The 24,862-nt window shown below is 42.0% G+C and overlaps 1 protein-coding gene across 3 annotated transcripts in view; it reads right to left on the bottom strand.

Moving 5' to 3' along the window:
* Nucleotides 1-24,862, bottom strand: part of PPP2R2A (protein phosphatase 2 regulatory subunit Balpha) — an 81,667-nt gene that overhangs the window by 13,557 nt on the left and 43,248 nt on the right. For all 3 annotated transcript variants that reach the window (XM_075910813.2, XM_075910814.2, XM_075910812.2), the window contains exon 3: nucleotides 15,465-15,562. In XM_075910813.2, coding sequence (XP_075766928.1) covers nucleotides 15,465-15,562 — 98 coding nt within the window. The remainder of the gene's footprint in view (nucleotides 1-15,464; nucleotides 15,563-24,862) is intronic.

The raw sequence follows: 24,862 nt of genomic DNA, 5'->3' as shown, positions 1-24,862 counted from the left end.
TTACATATAGTACTTTGTCCAAAGCATCAAGTTATGCATGTGTGTGTCCATAAGTTAAGTTAATAAAGTATGGGGGAGGGGAGAACTGTCATACCATCTTTAGGATGAAAAACAAAAAGGGTCTTGGAGTCATTTAGGATATCCTAGCACTAGTCATAAAAAATCAAGAGGTGTAAATCCCAGTTCCCTATGTCAAATTCCAACTAGAGTAATTACAGTCTGGTTCCTTGAGTTCACCATGCTGTTTCAACTGAATACAATATGGCTACATCTACACTGGCCAGTCTTGTGCAAAAACATAAGCAAATGAGCCACCATTTTTGCACAAGGGGCTTTTGCGCAAGAAGGAGCAGTGTAGACTGCTCCTTCTTGCGCAAAAGCCCTTTGCACAAAATGGTGGCCCATTTGCATATCTTCTTGCGCAAGAGTGAGCAATGTGCATGTAGCTTAAATGTTTCCTGTCCTAGCTTATATAACACTGTTTGCTTTACACGGTTGTACAGCTGCCACATTTCAAATCAGCAACAGTAGCATTTCAGTGATGAATGAAGTTACACATATGCGTATTTAACTAACTATACAGAGGAATTACATTTCACTTAAGCTCTCTACATGTTATAAAGAACTTTGGAATGCTCTGTGTCTGATAAAAGGTGTTATATTAGTCTATCTATAAAAATGTTCCCGTGTAAATAACCTTATCTATAAAAGAGTTTTTGCCAAGATCACACACAAGTAATTACAAAATAATTTCTGGTGTATTATTAGGGCATTCATTTGTCTGAAGTTATTCCCTGAAATATCAGGAAAGAGTCAACATATATGCTCTCAAAGATCTATTTTGATAGAAATATTTCAGTGGTAAAGAGCAGGAAGACTGCTATCACCCCCATCATTGAAATGTAACTCCTGAACACAAATTAATGAATCTTCAGAATGCTCAAGTGAAGTAGAAAAGTACTATATTATCTGCATTCTACAGAGGGAAAAAAACCGGAGGGGAAATTACTTGCCCAAGACCACCCAACAAGTCTGTGGCAGAGCTGGAAACGGAAGGAGAGTTTACTTACCTGTAGGGTAGCTGGAGTGCTTCAAAATGGCTTGTGCTTCTGGGTAATACTGAGGTTGACTAAGCCCTAGCGGATTTCAATCACTTGATGTGGGAGATGCACCCCAGCTGTCCCCATTCAGCCACTGCTGAAATTGACCAGCGGCTGACTCCGGGAAGCCTGGGGCAGAGCAGCTCTGCCTCGGGCTTCCTAGAATCAGCTGCTGATCAGTTTCAGCAGCAGCTGACTTGGGGACGCCTGGAGCAGAGCAGCTAGGATGCTGCCGGGTTGGTCCTGCAGTGCCGAGGGGCAGCGCTACGGGACCTACCAGGCAGCATCCCAGCTGCTCTGCCCCCAGCTTCCCCGATTCAGCCGCTGGTCAGTTTCAGCAGCAGCTGAACTGGGGACGCCTGGAGCAGAGCAGCTGGGATGCTGCCCGATTGATCCCGCAGCGCCATGGGGTGGCGCTACCGGACCAACCCGGCAGCACCCCAGCTGCTCTGCCCCAGCTGTCCCCAATTCAGCCGCTGCTGAAATTGACCAGCGGCTGACTCCAGGAAGCCAGGGGCAGTCCTCGGGCTTCCCGGAATCAGCCGCTGGTCAATTTCAGCAGCGGCTGAATTGGGGACAGCTGGGGTGCTGCCGGGTTGGTCTTGCAGCGCCAAGGGGTGGCGCTACCGGAACCCGGCAGCACCCCAGCTGCTCTGCCGCAGACATCCCCGATTCAGCCGCTGCTGAAACTGACCAGCAGCAGCTGAATCGGGGATGCCTGGGGCAGAGCCAGACTATCGGAAGGGGGGGCTATGAGGGGTCTGTGGTGGCATCCTCTCCACACCACCCCAGACTCCTCATAGCCCCCTCTTCCGATAGTCCGGCATATCTGATAATCCGATATCCCCTGGGTCCTAACGGTGCCGTATTATTGCAAGTTTACTGTACTATTCATTTTGACAATGAGTGAGTAGAAATTGGCTGCCCCTTCACAATTTAAGCAAAGGAGATAGAATGAGTCACTCCATGTCCTCTCCCAGACTGTCTATCAAGGTAGAGGTAGGAGCCTCTCTCTCTTCCTGAGTGTGAAGAGTAGCCTTTTCTATTGGGGTAAAGATTGGGGGAAATTACTGGGAGTCCAACACTTTGACTGATGTGGAATTCTGATGAGACCTGAGGTAGGAAGGGAGGATGGGAATCTGAGGTCACGTAGTCATGGTAGAAAGTCGTCCATGAGTAGGTCACAGCCAGGAATGCCTCTCACTCTCCTGGCCTAAATTATGAAGTCTTGAAAGATGAATGAAGAAATGAACCGCTGCCCATGGATTCTACCGGAGAATAACTCAGAGTGGAGTTAGCTCCTTGACATGAAGGAAGACTTGGGGACAGGTTAGACAAACATTTAAAGAATCAGGGTGAGCAAAATCAAAAACCTTTATCAAGTCAATAAAAATCTATAATGGCAGCTGGGAACCAAGTAATACAACTTATGGTTATGTAATTAATCAGACAGTTGATTATGCCTGAGGAGATACAGATCAATGAGCACATCATGCTTAGAAACACTTCCACTTTTGCAGGTAAGCTTTTCTTAAGGCAGACATCCTACTTCTCAGGAATAGTCTTAACTTGGGGAAAACAGTCCAGTTCTATGACTGAGAACTACTGAGGAGAAAAACCTTGAGGTGTGGTGAAGAGATGTTGGAGTGGGTCATAGTGCCTGACATCCGTGTCAGGATTTCTGCCGTGAGCAGACAGCAAAAATGCACCTGCAGAGAAAGGGCTAAAGTAGATTTGGGAACAACATGTTGCTTGGCATTGATGGTGCTGTCGGGAGAGTTATTCCCTCCCTTGTTTCAGCTTGTTCAGGTCCTTGAGCAGCGTAAGTTGTGAGCTTGTGCGCCCACTACGATTCAAATGCTGCCCAGCTGATTAGAGGAGTGCCCACGTCTTGTTTCTATTGGTGGTGCACATTTGCACTTGCTTCAGTGCACATAAAATTTATTTTGCACATGGAAAGGATTAGTGGGAACATTGGCTTTGACGATCAATGGTGTCCATAGGCAGGCACACAAGAGGAGGAGCCTATCGGGAGTGTCCCTCACTGAGTTGTGGCCATAACCTCCCCTTGAATACAAGCAATGAAAGATCACATAGGACAGCACTGCAAAGAGATCCATCTCCAAGAGGCCCTGAGTCTGACGAAATGCTCCAAAGGACCAAAGAGCTGAAAATCACTCGTGGTATTCATGAAAGTGCCTGTTCAGCGAGTCTGCTGCGGTGTATTTCAGAGCCCCCTGCAGTTCTGAAACGAAGGCTTGAAATTGCTCAGTGGTCTTGCAGCAAATGATCAAAAATGTTAAAAGTTTGTACAAATCTATTTTGCCATCAAAGACTGACTTCACAATTCTACACTGGAAAGCAGCTGATAAATACCTCTTATGGCTTAGAACAGAGCAAAGGGTGGGGCACCTCTGGGGGTGGGGCAAAGACTTCACATACTCCCCTACCCCCAGACCAATCATGGTCTATGGATGGGGAAGCACCCTTCCGGAAGGGCCCGGGGCCACTTCAAATATTTCTGAAGTGGTCCCCAGTAAAAAAATAATTGCCCACTCCTGGCTTAGGAAGTCAACATTTTTGTGCTTTTGTCCAAGAGAGGCAATTTGAAGCAATCTTGCTGATTTCTCTTGTTTAAGGTAATAGAGAGGTAGCCGTGTTAGTCTGATCTTGGTAAAACAAAAGGAAAAAAATTATGTAGCACTTTAAAGCCCAACAAGATAGTTTATTAGGTGATGAGCTTTCATGGGGCACACCCACTTCTTCAGATCATATTCTAAAAGTGATATTCCCAAGGAGAGTTGGAGGTGTCAGCCCTGCCGGCTGGTGAAAGTGGTGCCTCATTAGAGTCCATGCATTCCTTGTGGCTTGTAGTCTCAGGAGAAAGACACGCGAGCATGAGCTGAAAGCCCCTTAGAGCTGTCCCTGTGTCTGGAGGCTTCTGCTGCCAGTATCAATGACAGTGTCATTTGGTGCAGTCTGCTAGAAGACTGCCCAGTGCAGAGTGTACCAGAAATGTTTTTGATGGGTACCAGAATCTGGGTACCAGAGCCTACAGGCATCTGTAGCCAGACAGGAACCCCCCCTGTAACATCCATTTTTGCTTGCCTGGATATGGCAGGCTGCTGTGACTGTGAATGGCTGTAAACAGAGATATGCCAATTGCTGACCAAGAGGCTGCTGAGGAGTGCCCTTGACTTAAACCCATACTGATACGAACACACAGCCGTCCGCGGGGGGAGGAATCTCTCGCCCAGTAAAAAAATGTCTAGTACTCACAATTTAGTTATCTCTCTTGCGAGTGTAAATTAACTTGAAACTTGCTTGTAAGAACTGGCGCCACAAAACGGACCAGTACAATTTGGCATCTTAGATAAGAAAGAGGATACAGGCCCCTAAAGGTATAAAGATGGGTCCAGCAGCACATTTACTCTTGAGTGTCAACTACCATCTATCTGCTGGTCGGGTTAGGTGTTTGACCTCCTGAGGTTCCACGGGGACGCCCACTTCATAGTCGTCTTTCCTAGGAACTGAGAGACCGGCCCTGGCTTGACCCGCTAGAGTCGAGAGGCACAGAAAGGGGTAAAAATTGTACCTGGATGTGGTCCTTTGTCTTAAGTGTACACATACAGACTTAGAGCTCTTTAAAGATTAAGCTGTCACTTGGTACCATTCTTTCTATTTTCTATCTTTATTTTCTTTGTAACCATTTTTAAGATCTATATTTGCTAGCAGTTAAGAAAGAGAGCAATAGCCATGTAACCGTATGCTTTTATAAGTCATTTAAATAAACCTGTAACTGTTTAAGTTTTTAACCTGACTCCTTCAGTTGCTGTAACAGAACCAAGCACAATTTAAAAGAACTTCAGCCGGTCATAAGGAACAGGAATAGGAAGAACTTGGGCGTTTTGGATCGTGTCCCTCCCAGGGGACAGATCTGTTGGGGCATCTCTCAGTCTTCCCTAGACTGCCCGCTGCGAAGGGATCCTGTATCCTAGCAGCTAAAATCTGAGATGTAATAAGCTCTTCCTATTAACTCTGGGCGTCTGTCAGCCTGTTGGCTGCCCTCTGCGACGGGACCCCGGTCCTAGCAGTAAAGTCACGGACGTTAAACCCTTTTCTCGGTAACATACACACAAACACTGCCCTGACCGTCGGCTGACAGCATCTGAGCAATACCAATTTGGGGATTTGTGTGGGGCACTGACACAATGAAAAGTGTGTTGGATTTCTACGCTGAGGTCATCAGCGTGAGCAAGGCCAGTCATTCAAAGACTGTGGGTTCAAATCCCACCAGAGGCACTTTGATGTTGTGAAGACCAAGACTAACACGGTTAAAAAACACACACACACAAACACACACACACACCCTCAATTCATGGAGGTTAGGTCCATCATTGGCTAGGAGCCAGGATGGGGCAGGAATGGTGTCCCTAGCTTCTGTTTGTCAGAAGCTGGGAACGGACGACAGGGGAGGGATCACTTGATGGCCACTGGTTCTTTCATTCCCTCTAGGGCAGCTGGCATTGGCCTCTGTCGAAAGACAGGATACTGGGCTAGATGGACCTTTGGACTGACCCAGTATGGCCGTTCTTGTGGGTATGAGAGCTTTCTTTCTTCCCTGGCCTCAGAGATGACTTCCCTCTCCTTTAGGAGTCTATTTCTGGGGAATGGTGTTTCTTCATTTTGGGATGCTTTGTTTCTTAAGCTGCTTATTAAGCTGCTAACCAAAGCTGAAGTCACCAGTGCAGTCTAAGGACAACAGGTGAGAGAAATGGATCCCACTGGTCTCAAGGGATGCTCTATCCCGAGGAACTTCAGTCTATCTTCCCTCAGCTACTGAGATGTCTTAAATCCAGAGCAAGCCTTGCACTTGGATGGGATTGAAACTCTGCAAGGCAGCAGAGGCAACTGGAATGCCCGTTGCTGAGGGGCAAATAATTGTGACAGATCTGGCAGGCTTTGAAACCCAGTGTCTTTGGAATATCCCCCATTGTCAGTGGATAGGCAGAGGCTGAGGGTGAAAGTGGTCCTGGTCACAAAAAGAAAATTGGACAGAGACTTCAAAAACACGTATCTATGCTTAAAACATATACAAAACGACTAAAGGAGGAAACAAAATACAATGCTAAAAACCCCCCAGAATAACGTGGTAGCTGTTGGCTGACGGCAGAACCACAATGTTCGGTCTAAAGATGAAAGCAACTGAGAAGAAATTGGAGGCTACTTCTCTTTGCACCAGAGCACGAGGGTGTATAAAGTGTAGGGATGTTAAATTTCAAGTAATTGACTAACTGAATAGTCAATGCACTTTGCATCGACTATTTGTCGATAAGGCACCTCTGCCCCTCAGGCTGTTGCTACATGTCAAAGGCGAAAGTGCTGCGTGGAGTCTGGCATCAGACTCCTCGCAGCATTTCAACATGGCAGCACTGCATGGAGCCCAGGGTCAGCGGGGGAGTCCCGGGGTCTGGCCCCAGGCTCCAAGCGACACTCCAAGCCTCTTCTCCCTCCCTCTGTCCCCCCTTGCTGCCTCTTTCTCATAAGAGGAGGGGACAGGGGGGCAACTAGTCATTCACATCCCTAATAGGGCTGGCACTGATACTGCTAACTAAAATCTCCAATCAGAAATGGGTGGTGTACTCATATCCAAAGGCAGGGCACCCATAGTGACTGTAACGTGAAAATCTCCTGAGTCAGAATCGGATATCTTCATCACAAAAGATTTACTCCTTATATTCTAGTGTAACAGGAACTGGCAAGGTACCAAGCTGCAGACACTGGCTTGAGACACACAAAATATAAGCAAATATTTACCAGTCACTGTTCAAATTAAGGCACACACCCCTGTCAATGAATAACACTTTGAACTGAAAACAGGAAGCTCTGCATCAACACAGGTACTAGTGAAGCCAACGCCTCACTGCATTATGACCAACAGCAGCACCTGCCTTTCTGACCGCTCACTCAGACAGCCTAGCCAGTCACAATGGATTCCGGTCTACAGACATGCCAATAACCTGAAATCAAGATGAGCTTTTCAGACGAGCTGAGCATTAAAATCAAGTGATTTCCACTTCCTTAAACAGACCCTAACTTGTAACCAGAATTGTTAAACTACAGGCAAGTTGCTGCTCATCCCCACTTCTCCAAGGACCTTCTGATTTTCTTGCAGGGAAAGATGCCATATCCTGAAAATTCAGTCATCTGGATTTCCACCACTTCAGTGATCCATAAAACAACTGGGACAGTATTCTCTTCTGATGAAGTATAATGCTGGAACACATACAACTGCAATATAAATGGTCCCACCACAAAGGTGGCAACTTGCAGTCAAAAAAATTGCAAAAGCAATTAAACCCCTAGTGGCATGATCCTGAGGATTCCAAGTGGACAAAAATGAGCTGAACTGAGCCAGGGCTGGCAGTGAAGGAAAGCTGATTCAGGAAGGAAGCTTCCAGAACGAAATCTCTGAAGAGAAACAGTGAAGAAAACTTCACTGGGCAAGCCACAGAAACTTCAAATTCCTAGAACTACATATCCTTATACATCCTGCTTAAAGGACTAGCTGTTCTATGATGCCACTTAGCATCACAGAACAATGTCTATGTGCCAAGAATCATCAGCTTAGAAATCAGAATATTTGCTATGCAATGAAAGGGTTTCAGTTATATGAGCTGTCTATGTGTTTGCCTGGCCAGCTGCAAAAATAATAAAACATGTGAAAGAGGCTACTTTTGACCCAAATGAAACAAGGAACTTCTAACTATTTTGTAATCTTATTGCTGTAAACTATTTTAGGGGTTGTGATTTTAAAGGTGAAACTGATTTTAGGACAGGACTAATCCTGGGTTTTTAATATTTGTGTTTGTTTTACAAAGCTGTATTAATTTAAAATCTGTATTTATGTTTCTATTTACAGTATTATGCACAGTGGTCTAAAGTGAAGATGTTATGTCAAGAAATGTAATGCATCAGATGAGAGAGTTTTATACAATATACTCTGAATTAATAGATTATGGTACAGAACTACAAGAGTCAACTAAATAGACAATTTACTTAGGAAAGTCAAGGGTAGCTACAATCTTTTAAATGGGAATACTTAAGTTTCTTGGACACTAACCTGTATAGAAGCTATTTGTTTAGCATATCTGTAGTCATAAAAGCATGAGTCTGTAGAAGATTTCAGACAACACAATAGCCAACAGAAGATTACAGTGAGGATATCTAGCACTTGACATTACATTAAAACCATAATCCTGCTAAACACAGCTTCTGTAAGGCTACTTGTCCTGACTAAAGTCACGTAAACCCCACTAGGTGGCACTAACTGACCCTAGTGTTTATTTGCTTAATACAAATTTCAATTCTGCACAGGGTGGAAGAAAGCAAGTTGTTGCAAGCTGTGGAAGAAGCTCCTTAAGGAAGTGGCGATGTTCTGATTGCTTAGGACATTTAGAACTAGACTGAATGAACACTAGAAAGTACCCTCTAGGAAACCCATCCCATTTATTGACAGGGAAATAAAAGGGACTCTTCCTCCTCCTCTGACACTCAAGCCACTCTGAAACCTATATTTCCATTTCCAGTGGACTATAAAACACAATGACACCAATCAGTGAAATATGTTTAATGTTTAGCAGCTTAAAAAAATCATACTGGTAAGATAGTTTGGGCTAACAGTGTGGTCACAATCATGGCAAGATAAAATCTCTTATACCACTCTCTCTAAAGAGAGATGGGCCAAGAATAGATTAAGGCTCCAAGCACCACATGATGCTAATGCCCACTCCAACTAGTCACATGCCAACTCTCTTCAGCTTCTCCTAAATCAAACTCTCGGTTTCAGCTCCCCCTACCTTTAAAATGGGAATATGTACCACACTGGAATACTGGGAGAATTGTTTGTGGAGTGCTGTGAAGATAAAAGCACTATGCAAGTACCGATTACTAATATTACAAAGATAAAAACAAGCCCTCGGTTCCATATCTTAACTGGCAAGATATATCGAGTAGAATTTTCAAGTGTTTTAAGAGCACAAGTCCTCGGGGCTTTTAATATGATTTATGCTCCCAATTCATTCACTTTTAAAAATGCTGTGACATTGATTTAATATGCTGTGACATTCTGAGCCAAACATCAGCACAGAAGAGAACATACATGTTGTGGGAGCAGAGGGATCGAATCTTAAAATCCTTCCAAAAGCACATCCTGTTTATATATAAAATGCCTCTAACTTATTTCAATGATGAGCTGCTTCCTCTCTGGTTCTGAGTATTAGCTGAGCTTTCCACTAGCTTTAAAGCTGATCTGGAAAATTTCAAAATACAGCCTCAAATTTGAATCTCAAAACGTTACCCACCTGAACATAATAATAAAACTATTAAGATATTTACTAATTTCTATTAACTTAAAAGCAGACAGTGTTTTGCTTGTCAACTAGATTGATTTGCCTCACTACTGCTTATATCCACACAAAAATGAAGACTACTTATTTTAATATGAATGCAATGGCTTCCATAAGCAGGCACTTCCAAAGACACCAACACTGACAATGACCTACTTTATCCTTTAAGGATCTAATAAAATGCTCTTAAGCCAAAAGATTCTACATTATTTTGTTGAATAGAAGCCAGCCTGTTTTATTGGACAGTCATTTCCACAGTTCAGATCTTATGAAGTATTCAGAGAGCTTAAATGAAGCCAGAATTTCAACCTTAAAAAAAAAAAAAAAAAAATCAGGGCAGCAAGACTTAAAAAAAAAAAAAAAAAAAAAAAACAAAGTACAGAGACGGCACAGCTACCTAATATTAGTCACTGCCGCAAGAAATGGAAAGCATTCTGTAGCTGATGCAAATAGATTTTAATGGGGCACAGCAGCCATGTATACACACACTAGAGATGTAAACAGTTAACTGGTTAGCTTCACCCTTAATGGTTGAGGCTTACCAGTTACAGTTAACTAGCAGGGGCGGAGCAGCTCCCTGCCCCACTCTGCCTGTGATGGGGCCGGCCCAGCCCCCTGCTGCTGGTCACACACTGTGGCTCCCCAGAAGCAGGGCCGGCAGGAGCTGCCAGCCTGCTCCTGCGGAGCCAGATGCAGATCCCACAGCGAAGCCTGGGGCATGGAGCAGGCAGCCAGTGCCAGCCCCATCCCTCAAGAGGCTTCACTGTGGGGTCTGCAGTATAAAGCTAACTAAGCTTTGTACCGCTGAGCCCCACTGAGTGCATAACAATGTAACCACTCAGATTTTTAGCGGTTACACAGTTACCTTTTTTAATGACTTTTTACATCCCTATCTCAACTATACATTAAAAATATAACTTGAAGGGCAGCTAATGATGCACATTCGTAAGTCTTCATCCCTTCTTACACACGCACACATATAGATTTTAGAATAAGAAAGTCTGATCCATACAAGTATCATTATTTCAAGATATTTTTCTCCATGCTCATAAGTTTTTCCCTCCCTCCTTATCAACTATATATAGACAGTTATTTGATTTTTAACTCCCGATGCGTTCAATACTGCATATAAATACTTCAATACTGAAATTCAGACAACTCTGACAGCTAAATTCTTTTCATCTGTTTTGCATATCTTAAAGAGGTAAGTGAAATAGTCACCTGCATTGTTTGTGCAATTTCTATTGCATGCTATTTTTGCCACACAAGTTCTCTCGTCCCCACAACTATTAGTTTTAAATACTTCAGAGAAGTAATGACAGAATCAGTTTATTAGTGTTTGTAACACACTAAAAGCCACAGATGAAAAAGCCCTTTAGAAGGTCTAAGTGCTATAATTGTCTTTCATTTAAGAATTATTCCAATCTCTGAACTCCATCCTTGTTCTAAGTTAATACTTGATGTACACAAACTTGTTTTCAACCCTTGCAATTATTCATCAACAACAGGATCTCAATCTGCATACTTTACAATTTGCACAGAGTGGCTATATCTTCTCACTTCTCAGAAAAGACTTCAAAGCCTCCATGGCAGCAAAATTTCACTGTAGGACTTCATTATTTTATAGGGTATATTACAGCATATAGCAAAGTCTTAAAAATAAAATACAAATTGCCAAGCAAATGCATTGCAATGAACTCCACTACGGTTGTCTTATTGTGGTTACTCTATGTCAGGGCTGCTCCCCACTCTCAGACTCATCGAGTGCAAAAGGTGGGGGCCTGCAAAGACCTTAAATACCTTCGCCTCTAGGCTCGGCTTACAAAAGCCCACAGAGTCACAGGCTCTGAGGAATAAAAGCTGCCACCATCCAGTGATTTAATCCTGAAAAAACAGGAGGGAACACTTCAATTCCTTGCCCGGGGTACCCCAAGCAAGACAAAAGATATACTTGATAAAGCATTCTTGATTGTAAGGTGTTACAGAGCAACTAAGTAAAACAAATTAGAAGACAGAGAAGCTCTCTGGGAACAACTCAGATAGTGAATGGGGAAGAGGAGGCATAGATTCACACAGTGCAGTTCAAACAAATCACAAAAACAAAGAAAAATACCCTAATCACAACTGAAGATGTTTCCCTTTATTTACTCACAATCGCTTTCTGGTTCAGTCCACTCCCATGCCCCAAATTCTTTGGAGGCATGATAATCCTGTCTGGGTTTAAATCATTCTGTTTCTCTCAACTCCTGGCTTAACTTCCCCATAGAAAGAGAGCAGGCAAGGTATCTATACAAGTCAAATTTCAGTACCTTATCCCCACTGGTTCTTCTGGTCCCCTGCTAACACTCTTGATAGCTACCTGAGTTTAACCCCTTAGTCACCTTGTGCTGGCCAGCACTTCTCTTATCCACCACACTCTAATTCAGCGGTCTCCAACCTTTTTAAGCACAAGATCACTTTCTGAATTTGAGTACAATCTAAGATCTACCTCAAATAAAAACACCCTCGACCTGCCTCCTTCCCACCTGTTCTCCGAGGCCCCACCCCTGCTCACTCCATCCTCCCTCTCTTGCCCATCCTCTTTCTCTTTCATCAGGCTGGGGCAGAGGGTTGGGGTGCAGGCTCTGGTCTTGGGTTAAGGGATCTGGAGTGTGAGAGGGGCTCTGAGCTGCTCTTGGGGCAGGCAGTTGGGATGTTGGAGTGGGTTCCAGGTGCCGCCTCTGGGATGGCGTTTTGATGCAGGGGAGTTTGGGGTGCAGGAGGGGGTCATGAGACTGCGGTAGGAGTTTGGGATGTGGGCTCCAGCGGGGCACTGCTTATCTCAGGTGGCTCCTGGGTGGTGATGTAATGGGACTAAGGCAGGCTCACCCCTGCCCTGGCCCTCCACCACTCCCTAAAGTAGCCAGCAAACTCTCTCCATCCCAAGTCCTGTTGTGCCCTGTCTGCTTTGCAGAGAAAGGATACAGAGAGGGAGGGGGCAACCTGACATCAGAACCTCTCCTTTTCCTCCCCTGCCCAGCAAACAGGAAGCTCCCCAGCAGGAGGGGCAGCTCCAAGGCAAAGGGCAGGAGATGAGCAGCAATGGGGGGGGAGGCGCAGCTGAAATGCTGGCACTTGATAGCCTCTTGGCCAAATCAGTCAGGATCACCTGTCAGAGGCTTTAAGAGCTATCAGTAGATCCCGAGCTATTGGTTGGTGACCACTGCTCTAATTCATAGAGCTCAGTAATTTTCAGTGAGCCTCTTCATCAATGTGAATGTCTGTGGTTGTATTGGATATTTAAATATCAGTAAACTGAGTTAAATCAGAGAGATTACATCATGTTCAGTGGCAAAAAGTCCGTATAGACCTGTGAGCTATGCTAAGGAGAGACAAGAGCCACTTGCAGGTTTAACTTTGGGGCAGTATCTGATCAAAGGCAAATTTGGTTAACAGGAGACTGCCTTGTCAGCCAACTCTAGGATAATGAAAACAGGCACAGCTACACAAAGTTCTGCCAAAAAGTCACAGTAATTCATTTAAGATACAGTAGCATGAGACAAGAGATCTTATTAGCATCCTCTATTCCTCTCCAGCTGAAGTCAATATAATGTGTATTATTACCAGGGCTCGACAATCTATGTAATCTACTTGCCCGTGGCGAGTAGATTACATCCCGGAAGAGCCAGGTTTGGGTGATGGGCGCTTGCGCAGAACGCCGGACAGCACGGCTGTTGAGCGGGGCTTGCCGCAGCTCGGCGAGCCCTGATTACTACTACTACTCACTCTTCCAACCTCAAAACACTTCACTCTCCAAAACACTCCTTGAAGGTAATAGTCCCATTTTACAAGTGGGAACCTGAGGTTTAGTGCCTTGCTCAAGATCAAAAAATGTCTCAAAATCAAGTTTAAAAATTCCTTGTTCCTATGTTTGAAGAAATAGTTTTGAAAACCCATTCATTTTTAGTGCGCTTAAAACAGACTACTATGCAAAATAAATTAATATGTTTATATGGAAGAAGTAAGAACCATTTTTTTTATAGATGCATTTTGTAAACTACCAACAGATTCTAATCTGAATAAAACGACATTAAACGCTTGGTTACTTAAAATAAGCTGTTCTCTTTAGACATGAGCAAAATTATTGCAGACAGGAAAGAAAACTTTCGTTGATGTCTGTCACATTACCGAATTGGAGGGAAGCAGCCAGATCGCTGCTGCACCCCTAGGTGGGGGTGTTGGCCCCAGAAATTGGTATAAAAAGGAGCCATGTGGGGTATTGAATGGGAGCTTGTTGTTTTCTGATCCTGTGTACACTGTTTATGTGAGTATATAATGTCTGTGTGTGTAGGTAGGAATCTGTAATCTGTGTGGAAGCTGAATATTTCTCTGAATGTGGTTAAGCATGGCTATGGACAGGCTGAGTAGCGAAGCCCTGTGGGACACTGGCTCTCAATGGGCTATGGACACACCCAAAGATTGGGGTTTGTCACCTGAGGGCAGCCAGCAGGGAACACAGAGATTGGCCTCTGACCAGGTGACTTGCTGCATACCAGAAGAGGCCAGGAAGGGGGTATAAAGAGGCCATGCGGTCGATGCCATTTTGTTCTCAGCTCAGCACTTCATCCCAGAGGCAGCATTGCAGGGATCGAAGAGCCCGGAAGACCTGTGAACCCATCCTGATCTTAGGATGTGCAATAAGAACTTTTAAACCAGCAGCTGCAACACCTCTGCTAGAGCCTGCAGCGAGAACTGGGAGATTCGGTGCATGTAACGTACTGTACTTTAATAACCTTACTCTCATGCTTTTCTTTATTGTAATAATAAACCTTTAGATATATATTCTAAAGGATTGGCCCAGCGTGATTTGTGGGTATGGTCCAGAGGGTAAATTGACCAGGGATCTGTGGCTGGTTTCTTGGAACCGGACAGAACTTGTTCGGGGTAGGTGGGATTGGGTGCTAGGACCCCCCCACCTGTGTATGAGGCCCGGGGCCATCTGGGGCACGGATATTGCTGGGGTGTCAGAGGGGTTTTGCTCGTGAGGCTTCAGGCAGGCAGCTGAAGCGCTCTGTGAGACTGGTTTGTGGCCTATTTGGAGAGGTCACCAGTCAGGGGGGCTGTAAGGAGCCCCGGATTTGAGCAATTCACCCTGAGCGGGCGCCCTCAGCTGTGCCCAGACACGGCCCGGTCCGTCACAATGTCCATGATCCAACATAATTTGATGAGAGCTTTGAGGTGTAGGAGGGGCTCCAGATTTGGGGATGTCAGAGCTCCAGCAGGAGCATCTTATCTTGAGCAGCTTTTCCTGGCACCACAGACTGTGCTACACCCCAGAAGCAACCTGCAGCAGGTTCCCAGCCAATGGGAGTGCGAAGTCCCGCGTGCTTTCCTTCTCCCCACCAAGGAGTCAGGCCAATTGCCGACCACTTCTGGGGCACAGCACAGTCTGCGGTGCCAGAACAGGCAGGTAGCTGCCTTAGCCCCTCCACTGGTCACCTAACCACCCTGCAGTAACAAGACCCAGCGCCTGACTTTTCACGGCTCAGTGCTGGGTCGAGACTCGTAGTTTGAAAACCTCTGTCTTAGGTCACAAGCTCACTTAAAACCAGTTCTTGTTTCCCAACAGTTACACTGAAACGTGCATTAAATATTATCCCCCAAAGGCAGCACACTATCTGAAGTAACCACTTCAAGAGGTCCTCAAGGTTTTCAATCCGATTTTGTTAGCACTATGAACTGTGCTTAGACTACAATTTAAGAACAGGCCCATACCATTAAAGATCTTAATAATGCAATCATTTGTATAGTTCTTTTAGTAGATGCTTTGAGTGTCACTGTTTGTTCTCACAGTATCTTAGATATTGGTTATACAGGAGCACAGTTTTTAATACATCTATAAACCTCACTCCTAAGATCACTTGGAGAAAGAGAAGCCGTTTTAATACACAACTTATTTTAAATGGTTAACACTCACCTCCTGCTCCTGCTGAAAGATGACAACTCTACCTCCTTTGTCTCCTGTTGCTAGTAATTCTCCAGAATGGTTAAATTCTACTGTAGAAATTATATCCGCTGCATAACCAAAAACAAAAAAGCCGTGAGTCAGCATTTCTTCCAACCCATTATTCAAAAAGTCAAGAAAATTACAAATGGTTATGGAGTACAAACAAAAAAAAAATCTTTCCTGACAGCTTGAAAAAGACTCCTTTTAGTCTACATCAGTCTTACTCAGAATAAAGTGCTCACAGCAGGGCAGATGTCCAAAATTGTTTGCGCACACAAAAAAAAGCCAGTAATAGTGGGGTTTTGCTTTATCAAAAAAGGTATAGAATAGCAAAGATATCGGATGCTAAATATCTCAAAAGCATTCCATGTTCCTGCCTCTGGTTCAGGAGTCTTTGGTCCTCTATAATTGAAAACTGAGAAACAGCCTTAATCTCTGGCCACCTCTATCTATGAAGTAGGGATTTATTTTCATATCTCTGGTAATACTGACATTGTATATACACAGTCTGCTAATTTCACATAGACTTCTGCCATTCATTTTTAATAGCAGAACTGGACACATGCCTTTTACCCATACTGATCTCAAGGCTTGACTCTTCAGGAGTGTATGTACACATCTGAACGCTTTAGGCAAGATTGTTTTACTAGGGTTTACATGCTCAAACTTCAGCATCCGAGGAATGCAAGGAAGCAGAACTAGAAAAACAACACTCAAGTTCCAATGATTAAAAGAACATAGAGGCATTACTTTTCTGATGAAGTAGTCAGAGATTTTACATTGGGTTTTTACCTGCTAAAATTATTTACTAAGTTCCCCCCCCCACACACACACTTTGAGAGTGGACAAGTTTTGTAATTCTATATACTGAGTATTCATCTCTGCCAATCATCTCTTTAAGAATGGAATATAACCTACAATATGTAAATAAATAAACTGGTTTTTGCAAAATAGGCAATGTTGAACCTATTATGAAAATTAAGCCCACACCCATCAATGTGTATTAATTCCTAGCACACATGCAAATATGTTTGTTTTCATCTGAATTATGTATTTCATCTGTAGAAATTAAAACTAAGCATAAATCACTTTAAACGTTTGTAGATTTCTTTAGCGTGCCGGAATCCTACACATGACATGCTATTAAATTAAAAATGAATGTAAAACATTCAGAATTTAAAATATTCAAGTTTAACCTTTAAACTTACTCCCCTGATCCAAATCAATCAATCTCCAAAGCATTTTCATTCTGGTTAATTTTTAATATACAATACACTATAGGAAGTGTCAGCAAAGATATAATCAAAAAAATAATACAGCAAAAACATGTATTTTTCTTGATGAATTCTGGAGATGAACAAGCCCAGACTATTGTCTTCAGAAAATACAGAATAAGTACACGAGGGCACCAAAATGTGCCCTTTACTGCAGATATAGATGTTTACTAGGTTATAAACACTTCATATTTAAAGAACTCACTTTTAAGCACATGACACTTTCCATAAAACTACAGTATTTATATTCTTCAACTAGCAGAGATATTTCAGTTTATTCTGGCAATACTATGGTAAATATATATTTAATTTGCTGACCCTTTTTCACTTCATCAGGGAGCAACAAAAATAAGAACTTCCAGCAGCAGAAAGTACATATATTATTTTCAGACAGAAAACATCTTTTTTTCTTTAGTCTTGTGTACAATGCACTGCACAATTTTTTGCTGTTGCTTGATCTTTTCTGTTTTCTTGTTTTACATTTTAGAGCTCTGAGGAGCTACCTGACATACTGAATTCAACTGAGCAAAATATTCCATGTATGTCTTAACTTCCAAGGATTTCTGCAGAGAGACAGGTCAGGAATACAGGTTATAAGAACAGAAAGCAGACTCCAGAAGTACCAAGTCGCTATTATTTAAAGGAAGATAGAAAATTTTATGGTTTTTCTCTGACTTTGGAAGGAAGATGTTTTTCAAATGCCTAAGGTGGATCTTACGCAAAAGATCTTTCTGATGTTATTCCAAAAAGAAGGGTGGTGCCCTTTGTGGACATTACCAAAATATCCAGTTTTGTATTTACTGCAACATGCAGCAATTGCAAACTGACTACTGTCTCAAAATTGAACAATGTGAAGACAGCTTAAAGATACAGGCCAAAATGAACAGCAAAATATCAAGGAAAAAAAGATGCAAAGTCAGACTTCTGGCACGCACAGAAAATGTTAGATCCAGAGCTCAGTGCTGCTCTCCAGCATGCAGTGTTCATTGCTGCATATTAGAGAATTGAAAATAGAGATGATGAAATTACTTACTAACATGATCCTAAAGTTAAACACGTAGATCTGATGTACGCTTATTTCTAAATATACCGATAGTCACAACATTAAGGAGACAATACTATGTTCTGACTCCCTCATCAACAAAACAGAAGTTTATCCTTCATACTTTTTAAAAGGGAGAAAAATAAATGTAACAACATCCATTCATTCCTCCTCACTGCTGGCTAAACTGATATTTGCCTGTCACTAATGCTGATGTTTGAGATTAGTTTTTAAAAAAGATTTCAAAATAGCAGTATAGTGCTCAATGTACACCTTTCACAAGTTAGATGGTAAGGGGCAGGAAAAGCCTTTTTATGGTTTGTACAGCACCTAGCATTCTCAACATGACCAGGGCTCCAAGGCACTACGGTAATACAAATAAATATGAGGAGGATGAGTGGATGCAGGAGTCAGGAATTCCCAAGTTCAAATCCTGATGCCCTCTAATTTTGGGGAGAGTAAATTTAGAACCTCTATTTCTGCATCTGCAAAATAGGGAAATAATACTTACTGCAAATTATTGATAGGAGGCAATTTAAAGCATTTGCAAGTTTGAGAAAACTACCTGATCTAATAAGCAGTATTAAAGGAAAATATTTATCAAAGCTTCATGCCAAGTCAAAATGGATACTTTGTGGCTGCAGTAAACATTGAATTAGGGATGTAAAATCCCAGAGCTATTTAACCGTTACCCAGTAAGGATGATGCTTACTAGGGAACTGGTTAGCCAGTTACCCATTCACATCCCTCACTGAATACCAACAAAGGTACAGAATGAAGTATACTTTGAATGATCGATCAGTATTTGCACGAACAACTGAGCTAGCCATGGTCAGAAGGAGCCACCTACAAGTTAGAAAGGTAAAAATTGGCTTTAGAACCTGACCAGAGCCGATATGAGTAAAGCAGTCTCAGTTCTTACTTGGCCAGGTGTGCTTTGAAACTATTACACATTCAAACCAGAATACATATTTTTGCAAGCCCAAGTGTATTTTTATAGGAATGACCAAACTTGCGAGTCATGTCAATTAATGCACATTTGACTGCCATTCTAAAAAAGGATAAAGACCCCATATTTAAAGCCTTACAATCATGTTATACTGCAACAAACACCAGGAAATTCTAAGTTAGGGGACTGTAATTGAATTTCTTGAGATTTGTTGGTCCAACTATTGTCCTTGAACATAATTTGTCTGAAATACATGCAGAGAAGCTTCGTAGGCAATTGCCTGTTTTTCCACAACAGTTTTACGTTCTGTATATACTAGAAATCACCTCTATTCTATCCAGTAGCCTGAAGGGGTCTCCTGGTCAAAACATTATCTCTCACTTTGCTTTCTATTCCTAGTACCTTATGGGATTGTGTGGGTGGTGTCTGATTTGGGACCAGGAAGCTAGCACAGCTCCTGTTTAGTTATAGAATCAGCTGCATGAAACCTTCACCAGTGAATGAAGTTTTAGTGCTAGCATCCCCACGCCCTCCAAAAAATACTCTTCTGAAGGTGACAAGTCCAAATCTGAATGCTTGATCTACTTGTATTTTATTTTTCTAGTATCAAGATGACATATTTTAAACTGCTTGCAATATTTTAGTTTTAAATTTAAAAATAAAAATCTTTATTTGCAACCTCAATAGGAAATTAGCGACTCCTTTAAGTCTGTAAAACTCATTTTTTTAAGGAAAAACAAATCTAAGGAACCTGTCTCTTATAAGGCAAGTTGAAACTATTCATTCTGAAAGGTCAAAACATATAGAAGTAATCAAAAAAAGCTTCCCTATTATTAACCTGAAAGTAGTACTGAGCTGCATATTTATACAAAGTAAGTACTAGAAGCAAAGCAACTAATCAAGCATTTTAGATCAAGTAACTCACCGTTAAGAATACTGCATTCCCATACCTTGGTCAAAGAAAGAGGCAGACATCAAAGCACTGGTGTTAGACTGGGCGGATTTAATAGTGTTTGAGAATTGACAGAGGAAGCATTTCATCTTCCGCAGTGCACTAATTCGCTTGTGTATTTTCATCTGTGTTAACACCCTTGTTCCCAAATAAAATGAATGCCAGTCTTTTCTTTCAAATGGTAACTAGAATACCAGTGACAATTACAAGACAGGATTATTTTAGTCCTTCAGTGCTGCAATAGGAACAGAGCATCTACAGAACGTGCTGCTTTCTTTTGCTTCCTCCCTTTTGTGTATGCAATTTTCGCTATAGTCTCTAGGTGGGGGTCTTGGAAACTCTCAGGGCTGCTCTCGCCACTGCCCAGAAGCTGCCAGATGATCCCTACCACAAGCAAACAGTACAGAGGAGGACATATCTGAGAGGTTACAGCGGCAAACATACTGATGCTCTTCGTTAGTCTGCATCACAAGAGACTTCCAGAAATATGCCGCATTCTGTATTTTACTGAAGAACGCTCCTCTCCGCCCTGAAGCACCAGTGTCACAAGTGATAGAAATATCAGCCACCTAAAGCTGCACATATTTGATTTACCATCGAGAATATAGTTAACTCAGTCAATCTCCTAACAGGCCTGCAGAAAGTCACAGAATGAGGGTACAATCCAGCTGCTCTTAGGAGACCACTTTTTTTCTTTAACTCTGGGTGTCTTCAGATTTGACACCAAAACACAGTATTCTGATATTTCAAGGGACCAAAAATTTAATTACAGTGGTGCAGTATCAAGAGCAGGCAAGAGGAAGATACTATCCTGATGAAGGCAAAACAAGAGAGATTATCCGGGTTCTTAGATGGCCCTTATTATTATGGTATCTGAGCACTTGTACTGATTAGTTTACTCTCAATCTGCCACACTATGATAAGGACATATAATCACAGGTTTATAGACAGGAAAACTGAAGCACAGAAAAATGAAGAGACTTGCCCAAGATCCCACAGGAACTGAAGAAAATTCTCCTGAATCCCAGTCAAGTGCATTAACCACACGACTACTTACTCATCCTTAGAGATGGTAAATCTAACATCAGAGAAAATAACTTATTTTCCTAAAAAGTCTTTCCTCATCCCAATTCTTTTATATTTACTTTTATCTGTTACAGTAGCTTTATTCCCAAACAGACACACCCACACACACCCTGCAGAGTAAAGTGAATTTAAATACTTGATCTTGATAATCTTATTAATATCCTATTCAGTAGATGTGAAGTTAATATAGTATAACAGCTCTAACAGGATTATTTGGGGGCTCTTATCAAAGATAGTTAGGCTAAGCTACAGTTCTTGTACTATCAGGCTGTGTCCAGACTCAGGGGGTTTTTCGAAAAAAGTAGCCTTTTTTCAAAAAAAAAAAAACTTCACCTGCGTCTACACTGCAGCCGCATTCTTTCGAAATTAAATCGAAAGAACGCTGCTTTTCTTTTGACGGCGGTAAACCTAATTTCACGAGGAAGAACGCCTTTTTTCGAAAGTGCTCTTTCAAAAAAAGGCGTTCTTGAATGCAAACAGGTTTTTCGAGAGAGAGCATCCAGACTGCCTGGGTGCTCTCTTTCGAAAAAGCGGCTTGCTTTTTCGAAAGTTCCGCTTGCAGTCTAGACGCTCTTTTTCGAAAGTATCTTTCGAAAAAGCTTCTTTTGAAAGAGGTTTGCAGTCTAGACATAGCCTCAGAGGGGTAGCCATGTTAGTCTGAATCTGCAAAAGCGGTGAGGAGTCCCGTGGCACCTTATAGACTAACTGAAGTGTTGGAGCATAAGCTTTTGTGGGCAAAGACCCACAAAAGCTTATGCTCCAACACTTCAGTTAGTCTATAAGGTGCCACAGGACTCCTCGCCGCTTTTGCAGTTCTTGTACTGCCATAATGTTTAGAAAAAAAATTGCTTAGTCACTAAATTATATTCAGTTGCTTATTCACATGAAATGTAATACAGGAAGAATAATCTAACACCATTACTAATATGCTTACTGCTTTGTAAATGGGACTGCAAAATAATGGATAGTCAATTTAAGTATGTAGTTAAGAATGTAAAATATTTACTGTAGGTTTTCAGAACTCTATTCAAATAAAGCTGGATAGCAAATTGCAATGCATACATCTGAATTAAATCTAATACAGACTGCTTAACAGACAACTCCTAAAATACAACAGCACAACAATCCTTGCTGGTATATTTCTAGAAACTATCTGCCTAATCCTGGAGTAGAGAAGTGAAACGCAGGTGTGATAGATTCCTAACTGATAACACTCTTTTAGCAAAGGACAGTCATAAACGTACATCACCAGGTTGGTCCCCTTCAGCAGCTGTCATGGAGACGATAAATGGAGGACTCTTCCAGGACACCTAAACTTCCTGCTCATTCGTCCCACATAGTTTAAGTAGAGTTCTCCCAAATCTAAAAAGGAAACAGAAGTGACCTGATCTATCTTGCTTATTAAGGTGGCCCAGGACTGTCAGGACTTTTCGGTTGCTTTTTAAAGCAGGCAGGAAGTATCTATTTAATTTCTACACCAGGTATATAATTGTATCTGAAAAGAGGCAGATCTATACAGCAGGCAATAAAGAGCTTCTACATCCAACTTTGGACCTTTTTTATTTACTGAAGAAGCGACTCTTCATCCTAGATATCTTTTTCTTTCTTTTCCATACTCAGTTTTCCATCCATATTACCTTGTTTCCAAAGTCATTAAAATACTATTGGGGCCAGAGCTTTCTATAGTTAGGCACATGACACTGGCAACAAACAATGACTAAACAGAATAATCAAGTAACAGCTCATGGGTCTGTTATTTGTAGGAACAGTCAAAATTCTCATAATGAAATCTGAACAGGGTGAAATCCTGTCACATTCAAGTCAATAGCAAAACTCCCAACATCTTCTCTAGAGCTAGGATTTCACTTCAAAGGTCCATCTAGTTCACTACTCTGTTTTATAGTGGCAGTACCAGATGCTACAGAGGAAGAGGCAAAAATATCTGTAGTGCACAGACATGAAATAACTTAAACACTAAACGGTGCCTGTCTGTCTCATATCATGCCTATAGTCAATTTCACTGCCTGTTTCTGAGACAGAGTTATCAGAAAGAACATAATATTCCAGGGAAAGGGATACCACTAAATTATATGATAGCATTATAGTATTTTCAGTATTGTTTTCATCATGCATGTTTTTACACCCATTGCAGAAATTTATATTCAACTGCCTGGTCCTCTCCAGTCACAACCTTGCCCCCAAGTGGTTAGTTAAATATCAAAAAAGTAGCATCAAATGCATCACCTCACAAATTTCAACACTGGATTTCATCAGCCACTGTGGCGCCAAAACACATAACTGTGTTAGGCCTTTCAGATATTCCTCCCAGTCGCCTCTCTCAGTTCACTGTTCACCTGAGCTATTGAACAATAATCCCAGTAGTAGGGAAGACAAATCCTATTTAATCAGTTAACTGATTAAATGCAGGGTAGATAAAAATGGCGTTTTTTTTTTTATAAAAGATTTTTTCCCCCTCAAAAAGCCTATCTAAAGATAGTTTTAATTATGATACGTTCTAGTTCAAAGCGATCATGGAATTGGGATTATAAATTCTAATTCTATAGTATGAGGCAATGTATTCATGTAATGTTTCAAGAAATGTTTCGTAAATGAGTTCCAACAGTTCATGGATTTGGGACCCAATCTTAGGGGTGCCACAGGCTTCTGTATATATTTAGAGTCAGTGCTTAGTCTAGAAGTAGCCATCAGAGATTCCTTAGCTTTGAAGTTCTCAAACTGTGAATTGTGTCTCCTGAGATAATGAGCTGTGATCTGAACTAGCGTGCCAGCGAGATCACGCTAATGAAGCGCGTGATATTTAAATGCCCGCTTCATTAACTATTTTGAATGCCTGCATTTGCACCCCTAGTTCGAACTAAGGTGCAAGTGTAGACATACCCTTAGCGATTATTTGTGGGCTCTGTAGTATAAAGCTAACTTATTTAAGCAGCTTAATTCAGCTTTATACTGCAGAGTCCATAGTGAAACCTCCCCAGGAGCGAAGCTGCCAGCCCCTGCTGGCTCCGCTCCCAGGGTGGAGGTTTCCCAGCCACAGTAAAGCCAGTAAAGCCCCACTCATGGAAAGGAGCAGGATGGGTGGGGAGCTGCTCCAGCCCTTATGGTTAACCGGGAAACCTTTCACATCCCCATTTTGCAGCAGCTGCTCTGAAAAAAAAGGGAGCAACCAAGCTAACTCCCACTAGACGTGCAATGGAACTCAGCAGTGGATTGAGTTGAACGGGCCTAATCTGGTAACAGTTTGTGACCAAAACCGTGATAAAAACAGATGGCATTGTCATAGCCACAGTTCTCAACACTGGACTTCAGAGAAAGGTTGAACACCTGCTGAGTACTCTGAAGCCTATTTCTGTAGTCTGGAATAAAATGCAGGGAACTAGCTGTTTTATTGCTGATGTTGTTGAAATTTGAAAGGAACTGAGTGAGATCTTAAAAAGAAAAATATGCAATGACAGAGTTAAACTACAAGCATTTAAAAAAAATGAATGGGACAAGCACTATTTCCAGTTCATTTTCTTGCAAATGTTCTCAGTACTCAGCACCAGGGTCAATCCTTAAATGCTGAAGAGGACAGAAGAGGACTTGACTATGACATGAGCATCCAACTATCATCCCTCCACAGTACCAACTATAATAAGCTTCAGAGTTAAGGGTGAACCATTCAAGAAATATGTTTGCTGATGATGTTTTAAAGAAACGGAAGGAAGTTACTTAAGCACTTGGATTCAAAGACTGTTGAAATGATAATCTCACTTGTAACAGCAATTGCTTCTTCTGACAGTGGAAAAAAATGTTTTCTTCCTTTTAACTAATTCATTCCAAATTGAGAAACCATTTAGGACCTAAAGCAAGAACATTTGCTGCAGAAGTCAATGAGCTAGCTGCAGAAGCCAATAGTTTAAGTTTCTCCTGCTGACCTGGCTGGCAGTTGATTTAATTTTTTTTTAAATATTTTAATTTAACTTATTTTTGTTAAAAATTTTAACAAAAACAAACCTGATTTCAAAAAAAACTTGTATGTTTAACTAACTAAATTCAAAAATTCAT

This window comes from Pelodiscus sinensis, chromosome 28, assembly GCF_052426305.1.
Source record: "Pelodiscus sinensis isolate ZL-2025 chromosome 28, ASM5242630v1, whole genome shotgun sequence".
NCBI classification, from domain to species: Eukaryota; Metazoa; Chordata; order Testudines; family Trionychidae; genus Pelodiscus; species Pelodiscus sinensis.
This window is presented reverse-complemented; position numbering and strand designations above follow the sequence as displayed.